Genomic DNA, 8,749 nt, shown 5'->3' with positions numbered 1-8,749 from the left:
TGGGCCAGCATTCAGTTCCTTGGGGCACGTCTGAGCCAAACTGGGTCAATCAGCCTGTACACGCTGATCCCCTTCTGTGTCTCCAACTCAGTATGTCCCAGTCTTTTGCCCTAACCGTCCTAGCAGTGGTAGCCTCTTGATGAGAGGAGCCCACAGTATTTTGGGGCTTCACGGGGATCTTTGGCTTAGGTAAAAGAAGCGTTGCTGCAGAGCAAGTGGGGAAGGGGAAGTAGAGAAGGAAAAATACACCCGGTTACCACCAGTTTGACCATAAAGCTATTTATTGCTAAATATATGAAATTATGATGTTACTAGTAGTAATAGCCATGCAAGGAAAAACAAACAGAAACAATTACAATATTACCCTGGTTTAATTGAGTATTTGGGAAAACCTAGCTCACGCTTAACTAATACAATTCAGGTTCAGAAAGCTATGCCTAGAGAGAGAGAGCGAGAACGAGAGCTGGGATCTCCCCGTCCCAAGGCACTCGGGTGCTTTGTTGGCAGGCAAAATTCCCAGCACGATCCTTGAAGGTTAAACAGGCGATGGAAAGGGAGGATCTGTTTCTCCCAGCTTCCCGAGAACAGCAGTGGACGGTGTCACAGAGATTTCTCTCTCTTGAAGCACACTGTTTGCTGCTTTACATCTTTCTTATTCCCTTAGTCCAGCCTCTTGAAGGCACTCTTTTAGGTGTGTAAATCAAGAGGGTCCCAAGCCATAACTGACAGGGAAAATCCTGTTACAGGAACAGTTTCAATGTACATGAATTACCTTTTCCAGTGACAAGGGGTTATCTGGTTTGGAACATCTCAAGAAATGGATTAACAACCAGGAAAAATATAAGGTTTTAAGGAGTAACCAGACACCTAGGAGCCAGCTTGAAATGATTATGAATACAGAAGATAAACTGGAAGGGATACCACATGGTTTCTTCTCAACTGGCCTAGCTCTGCTTGCAGTGTAGGGTTTTGTATTTTACCCATTGTGAATAAGCCTCTGCTTAGCATGACTTTCAGATCTTACCGTAGTCTTCTAACAGACTTAAGGGCATTACTTGGAGCGCTCATAAACGTTGTGGGGAGGAATTCCACCAGTCATCCTGGGAAAAATAGGACAGCATTTGTGGCCAGGGCTCCAACAGGCTGGACATTGCGATGAACCCTGAACCATTGTTCAAATGTTGCCCATATCCTCTCAGACTCTGTCTCTTGGCTCAGCATTCCCTAACCCGCCAACCGAGATCCAGTCAATCAAGTTTAAAAAGGCCTCCCATACTGGGACCGGGAATGTACAACCCAAGATGCCTATTACACTTTTGTTCTGCTTAGTTGTGGTTTGGTGAGGTGTGGGGAGGGGGAAAGAAAAAGTCCTTTGTAAGTCCAGCAAGCTGGGTGCCCGGGCTCCCTCGGGAACACAGAGCTGACGGGTAACAGCATGGCTCTCTTCCTTGGGTCTCTGAAGTGTATTTAACAACCTTGCAGTGGCAGGATGTAGAGAGTGTCCTTGTCCCCTGCTTTTTGCATGTCAGGTGAGGCTGTTCTTGGTGTCCTCGGCTGTGTGTCTTTTACCTGTGCGAGAGGGTCGTTTGTGCAGTGTTTGGAACAGGCTAGACAAGCGCGTGTGTGGGATGGTCGGGGTAGGGATGATCCTGCCTTGAGCAGGGGCTTGGACTAGAAGAGACCTCCTGAGGTGCCTTCCAGCCCTACTTCTTGTGATTACAGGAGCCCATGTAATTCTGTTTCCTATCAAATCCCCTAATAATAATTATTGCCCTTACTGTGTGGTCACAACTAGAATGACATGGGGATAGCAAAGACACGGGGTCCATGCAGTACTGTTCATCTCGGGGCCTCTGGTTGCTGCAGCTGCTGAGATCAGCGCACGGTTCACAGGGAGCACGAAGGGCCCTCACCAGTGCATCGGGCTGGAGGCTCAGAGAGGAGAGCCCTGGGCTCTGAGTGCCCTGACTCACTCTGTGCACGTCCAGAGCACTGGGAGGGGAGGAGAGGAGACACAAACCCAGATGCAGGACCAGGCTCCCAGGGAGACAGGACAAGGGGCTTCCCATCAGCCTGTGCTGTGAAAGCTTCAAACATGGGCAGGGCTCCCAGACTTGCCCCCTCGCCCCCACTGTAGAGCAGCGACTCCCCAGACATGGCACCGTGCGAGGGGCTCTGGAGCCATACGCGCTGCTTTGGGCTCTGGGGTGCACGTGCAGAGCTTGCACAGCAATCCCAGCACGGGGCTGTGCTGCACCATGCACACATCCCCTGAGAGACCTCACTGCTCCTTGGGACACGTCCCCATGACCCTGCACTTGAGGCTGCACTGGCTGCACTGCCCACGCTTTGGCTAACCCCCAGACTGCTCCTGGTACCTGCACACACTCTCCTGGTTGGCCTCTGGTGCCAGGAAGCCCTTCCCTGTGTCCTGTAGTCAAAGGGGACTAAAGCATGGGATGGCTCCTTTGGAAGAGACATTTTGGAGGGGATAGGAAATAGTGGGGCAGTTTGAACCATGCCCTGGAGCAGGTCAGTGCCAGGCAGCAGGGATGTGGTGTGCAGGGAAGCTAATGCAAACCTGTCTGTGTGTCAGCGCATCTCCTTATGTGCATCCTTGCATCCCAACCCTGCTCCCGGGCTCCCCGGCCGGCATTCGCTCGGTGCCTGCAGCGCTGCAGGGGACAGCGTCTGTGGGCGGCATTGACGGCACTCGAGCACCTCAGTCCTGACTGCGCCCCTGGGGTCGGCCTGCGCCGCCTGGCACGAGGGGTCACACTGAGATTCAGGACAAGCTCACACAGAGCTGTTTTCAGCCTCTGACTGGAGGAACATTGGTTGTCTTTGGTGATGTGCTGGGTGAGGAGCCACTTCCCACGAGGGTCTCATGATGCCCTGAGGAAGGGGAGGTCGCTATCTCTCTTCCCTCGGGCTGGCAGAGGTTTCTGCATGCAGGGGTTGTGCTGCTGGGTCTGGTTTACTCCTGCAGTGACCACTCTGCTGCCTCAGGGCAGGGGCAGGACAGTGGGTGCATTAGCTGGGCTGGAGCTGGGCTCCCAGTGCGCTAAGCATGAAGCACGGAGGAGCCCCGTCAGCCTGAAATCCAGGAGGAGGGTCCCCGGGAAAGCCACTGCTGCCCCCAGCCCTGTGCATTTACTCACGCAGGGCTGCCAAGTGATTGACACTTTCTCTTGCAGGTCACTTTTTCCCCCGGGTCTCCCCCTGGATGGTGGCTCTGGCTGTGATTGTACCCATCATGTTGGTGGTCATTGTCCTGAGCATTTTCTACTTCTGCCGTGCAAAAGGTAAGGTGACAAGGTGGGGAGGGGAGAGTTCCTCTGAGATGGGACAGGACAGGATGGACGGGTCTCCATCCACTGCTCTGAGAGGAGCTCCAAGCCCCAGGGATGGACTGAAGCTGTGGGAGAAGTCTCTGAGCAGGCCAGACCCCACATCTGAGCCAGGAAAGGGGCCAGGTGGATTCCCAGCCCTGCAGCTCAGTGGGGAACCCAAACTGAACCCTGCAGCGAGCGGTCCTGCCGGATCAGTGCTCCTCAGCTGGAAACACGGATGAGGAGGGAGGATCTCTGTGCTGGGCAGCTATGGACGTGTTTGTCCTGATCCCTGCACACAGAGCAAAAGGGAGAGGGTCTGGGAGGAGATGGTTAGGGCAAAATCTTGTCCTCTGAGGCAGGTAGGAGCTGTGGATGGGCAACGTGGTGCTGAGGAGAGTCAGCTATTCCCTCCTCAATGCTAGGGCTGCTCATCCTGAGATCCTCCCACAGGAAGAGGCTGTAGTGTGTGTTGGTGTGCTGGTGTGTCCCGTGCACTGTGGGGTCTCTCTGCTGCTTTGCTCCTTGGTCTCCAAGGGTGGCGATGGGCTGGCAGGGATCTGCCTGTGGGTGGGATCCTAGAGCCGCTGATGGCTGAAGTGACCAACTGTCTACAGTTGTTGTAACACAGAAATCGCACTCAGGACCAGCAGGGCCATTCCCAGACAGGGCTGGTGCCTGGGCCTGGCTGCTCTCGCTCCAGCTGTGCCGAGCAGTGACTGTCAGACATGACGATGCATCCGTGTCCTGCCAGACATGTACCCCAGGGCAGGTGCCCCAGGGGGACCAGCTCCAAGTGGAGCACCCCAGGCCCATCCCCACCTCCTTCACTAAGCCCAGGCTGACATGAACAACTGCTGGAAGAAGGCCCCTCTCCCCCATCCCTTCATGGACACGTCTCCTCTTCCCCGGTACCAATGGCAGGTTCTCCCCTTCATCCTCACACCTAGAGTCAGGGACTACCCACAAGGCCAGGGGTTGGCCTAGGTTGGAGCCCACCCTGTATCCAGCCCAAATCGATGCTTCACTCATCTGACCCATTTCACTTTCCTCAGCCCCACGCCAGGATCCAGGAGGAGCTGGGTCTGGGCAGGGGATGGGCACAGAAAGGATCAGGAAAGGGAGAGGGAGAAAGGGACACAGGAGAGGAAGGGCCACTGGGGCCAGTCCCTTGTGACCACAGGCAGCCACACAATGGACATTAGCCAAAGGGGCCCACGAGAACATCCACCATGGTCTCTGCCCCCCCATAACTGCCACAAAGACCTCTGACCCAGGGGAATATCCCACCAGGCTGTAAAACCTACTGTCTGCCCCAGAGCAGGAGAGACAAGGGCCCCCCAACACCTTGGGCACCCACAGGGCTTCATTTGTTGGGTAAAAGATGGCTTGATGACCCCAGTAAGTAGAAGGGACAACCCCACAGTCCTGGCCATCCTGGCATGGGAGATCATTCCCTCCTTCAGTGCCAGCAGGGACACCAGCCCCCCTGGGCCAACCTCCCTCTGCTACACCATCACCTTCAGCGACCCCCATGCCACAAGGGCAGAGGTCGAAGGGGACCAAAGTAGGGGATGGCTCCTTTGGAAGGGACATTTTGGAGGGGATAGGAAAAAAAGGGGCAGTTTGAACCATGCCCTGGAGCAGGTCAGTCCCAGGCCACAGGGATGTGGTGTGCAGGGAAGCTGATGAAAACCTGTCTGTGCCCATCTCCTTACATGCACAATTACAGCCCAATCCTGCTCATGGTAGGAACCTCAGTACAGACTGGACAGGGTGAAATCTCATCTCTAACCTTGCTTTCCCCCAGGACTTCTGCAATCCAAGCTGGAGAGTGAGAAAGGTGAGTGTCTGCACTCAGCTATATGTGCTACCAAGGGGATGATTCCCAGAGACACAACAGGTTGCCATCTCACCTCTCTTGCCCTTCTCTCCCCAGCGGCCCTGAAGTCTGCCCTGGAGAGTGAGATAGGTGAGTGCCAGGGACACGTGGGAGGTCTTAAAGAGTTTCTGTGACAATTTATAGAAAAAAAAAATTATTGGAACTGGGCTAAAGCTGGAGCAGACAAGAGCTCTGACCTGAGCGGAAGGGAGCCCGTGACCCCAAGTAACATCCCTCACAGCACAGGGAGCCCCTCACGCAGCCCAGGGACACGGCTGCATCCGCCAGTCCCAGGGGAAGCTGTGCTGAGCTCTTGTCCAGGCACGGAAGAAAGGTGCTTTCTTCAGTCCCATTAGCTCAGTCAAGCCAAAGGGGCCCACGAGAATATCCACCATGGTCCTTGCCCCCCTGCACTGCCACAAAGACCTCTGACCTTGGTTATGTCAGACCAACCTGATTGCCTTTTACGATCAGGTGACAAAAGCATTGGATGCAGGTGTCGCCGTGGATGTAGTCTTTCTGGACTTCAGCAAGGCCTTTGACACTGTCTCCCACCCCATCCTCATTAAATAACTAGGCGACTGTGGCATCGATGCCTACACTGTCAGATGGATTGCTAATTGGCTGAAGGGTTGTACTCAGAGGGTGGTGGTGGATGGGTCATATTCAACCCGGGGGGAAGTGGGCAGCAGAGTCCCCCAGGGCTCAGTCCTTGGGCCCACACTGTTCAATCTCTTTATCAGCGATTTGGACGACGGGGTGAAAAGCAACCTGTTCCAATTTGCTGATGATACCAGAATTTGGGGTGAGGTGGGCACGCTAGTAGGGAGGGAAAGACTGCAGAAAGACCTGGATAGGTTGCAAGGGTGGGCTAACAAAAACAGGATGCGTTTCAATACTCCAAGATGAACATGGGCCGACAATGCGAGGTCACGGTCGGCAGGGCTAACCAGACCTTATCGTGCATCCACAGGTGCATCTCAAGTAGGGCCAAGGAGGTGATCCTTCCCCTCTACGCGACACTGGTCAGGCCACAGCTGGAGTACTGTGTCCAGTTCTGGGCGCCCCACTTCAAGAGGGATGTGGACAACATGGAGAGGGTCCAGAGGAGGGCCACCCGAATGATCGGGGGACAGCAGGGCAGACCCTACAACGAGAGGCTACGGGACCTGAACCTGTCCAGCCTTCACAAGAGAAGGCTGAGGGGGGACCTGGTGACCATCTATAAACTCACTAGGGGGGACCAGAAGGGTTTGGGGGAGACCTTGTTTCCCCCAGCGCCCCCCGGGATAACAAGGAATAACGGCCACAAGTTGTTGGAGAGTAGGTTCAGATTAGACATCCATAGGAACTACTTCACAGTCAGGGCGGCTAGGATCTGGAACCGACTTCCAAGGGAAGTGGTGCTGGCTCCCACCCTGGGGGTCTTTAAGAAGCGGCTCGATGTCTACCTGGCTGGGGTCGTTTGAGCCCAGTTTTCCTCCTGCCCAGGCAGGGGGTCAGACTTGAAGATCTACAAGGTCCCTTCCCACCCGACTTCTATGATTCTATGATTCTATCACCCAGGGGAATAGCCCACCAGGCTGTAAAACCTACTGTCTGCCCCAGAGCAAGAGAGACAAGGGCCCCCCCAACTCTTTAGGCACCTGCGGGGCCAGGATTTGTTGGGTAAAAAATGCTTGATAACCCCAGTAAGTGGAACCAACCACCCCACAGTCCTGACTTGGGAAATAATTCCCTTCTTCAGTGCCAGCAGGGACACCAGCCCCCCCGGGCCAATCTGCCTCTGCTACATCATCACCTTCAGTGACCCCCATGCCGCAAGGGCAGGAGTCAGGGGATGAGGCAGGGAGATCGCTCCTTTGGAAGAGACTTTTAGAGCAGGTCCTAGAGGGGATAGGAAATAGCAGGGCAGTTTGAACCATGCCCTGGAGCAGGTCAGTGCCAGGCAGCAGGGGTGTGGTGTGCAGGGAAGTTAATGAAACCTTGTCTGTGTCAGCCCATCTCCTTACGTGCATCATTACAGCCCAGCCCTGCTCATGGCAGGAACCGCACTATCACCTGGACAGGGAGAAATCTCACCTCTGCCCCTTCTCTCCCCCAGGGACTCTGCAATCCAAGCTGGAAAGTGAGAAAGGTGAGTGTCTGAGGTGTTATATGTGCTACAAGAGGATGATATCAGAGACACAACTGGGTGAATCTCACCTCTCCCCCTTCTGTCCCCAGAGGCCCTGCGGTCTGAACTGGAGAGCAAGAAAGATGAGTGCTGGGTAGATGTGGGATGTGTTAAAATATTCTGTGACGGTTTATAGCAAAAAAAAATGATTGGAAATAGGTTGCAGTGGAAGCAGAAAAGAGCTCTGACCTGAGCTGAATGGATCCCATGATCCCATGCAACATCTCTCACAGCACAGGGAGCCCCTCACTCCCCCCAGGGACACGGATGCACCTGCCAGTCCCGTGGTAAGTTGTGCTGAGCTCTTGTCCAGGCACGGAAGAAAGGTGCTTTCGTCAGTCCCATTAGCTCAGTCAAGCCGGCTCAGGTCTGTGCATGGCCTTGCAGGGGACAGAGCCAAGAGCATTCACGTGATTATAGCAGGGCGGGTGACAGACGGCTTTGATCCCTGCCCAGGACCATCTCCATTTCCACTGCAGACCCCAGCTCTGGTGGGGAGGGACTGGGGTCTCCCAGCACTGTGGCTATTAGACCAGGGCTCCCTGAGCCCACAGCCCTGAGCAGCCCTCGCCTGCCTGGTCCACATCAATGCAGGAGACAGGGAGACCTGACCAGCACGTAGCAGGATCCATCCTCGTACGGGATCCCCTGGGCTCTGGCCCATCCATGGCCTGCAGTGGGGCGAGGGGCAGGACTTCACCCTGGAGCACACAACCAACCTTAACTCTGCCCTGCCCGGACCTCAGTGCTAGTCCCGCAGCCCTGATCAGTGCAGGATTGGGTCTGCAGGTTTCAGTGAAGGGATCATGGTTACTAAAAATAGCTTAGAGGTCCCCCCTTCCTCAGGGTGTAAGGGCAGGGCAGAGATAAGGGGGTTTAGGTGCCTTAACTCCATTTCCAGCCTGTAACCTGCTACCACTTCTCTTCCGTTTCCCCTCAGCTTTGCTGGGGGTGTAACTCTGGGAGGGGGCTGACTCCACCACCCTTGCAGTGCACTGCCCCCATAACTTACGGACAGCTCCTTTCACCCATCTGGAGGGGCAACGGGTTTGGGGACCCAGGTGTGGTGTGGCCAAGGGGACAGTGAGGGACAGCCCCTGCATGCATAGGTAGGAGTGGAAAGGGCATTGCTTGGCGCTCTTCATCACTGTGTCCAGTCTCCACCTGTGTAACACGTCTCTCCTGCTGTTTGTTTCAGAGAGGCGCCGTGCAGACAAAGGTAACTTTTCTTCATGGATTTCCCCGGGGAGGGAAGGGGGAGGTCTCGTGCTGTGCAGCTGGTGTCCCAGCAGCTCTTCAGGGCTCCCTCTGCCTTGGAGCATAGGCTGTGTGTGATGTGTGCTGAGGAGCTGCCCAAAA

General features: G+C 55.2%; 1 protein-coding gene and 1 long non-coding RNA gene across 2 annotated transcripts in view; both read left to right on the top strand.

The window, feature by feature from the left end:
- Positions 1-8,749, top strand: part of LOC102381291 (butyrophilin subfamily 1 member A1-like) — a gene marked incomplete at its 3' end in the record, with an annotated part of 24,277 nt that overhangs the window by 6,875 nt on the left and 8,653 nt on the right. The window contains exons 4-8 of the mRNA XM_025195802.1: positions 3,198-3,305; positions 5,143-5,175; positions 5,272-5,304; positions 7,319-7,351; positions 8,589-8,609. Coding sequence (XP_025051587.1) covers positions 3,198-3,305; positions 5,143-5,175; positions 5,272-5,304; positions 7,319-7,351; positions 8,589-8,609 — 228 coding nt within the window. The remainder of the gene's footprint in view (positions 1-3,197; positions 3,306-5,142; positions 5,176-5,271; positions 5,305-7,318; positions 7,352-8,588; positions 8,610-8,749) is intronic.
- Positions 3,206-8,749, top strand: part of LOC102380876 — a 6,591-nt gene continuing 1,047 nt past the window's right edge. The window contains exons 1-5 of the long non-coding RNA XR_003092431.1: positions 3,206-3,305; positions 5,143-5,175; positions 5,272-5,304; positions 7,319-7,351; positions 8,589-8,609. This is a non-coding gene — a long non-coding RNA (uncharacterized LOC102380876). The remainder of the gene's footprint in view (positions 3,306-5,142; positions 5,176-5,271; positions 5,305-7,318; positions 7,352-8,588; positions 8,610-8,749) is intronic.

This window comes from Alligator sinensis, unplaced genomic scaffold (assembly GCF_000455745.1).
Source record: "Alligator sinensis unplaced genomic scaffold, ASM45574v1 scaffold1986_1, whole genome shotgun sequence".
NCBI lineage: Eukaryota > Metazoa > Chordata > Crocodylia > Alligatoridae > Alligator > Alligator sinensis.
This window is presented reverse-complemented; position numbering and strand designations above follow the sequence as displayed.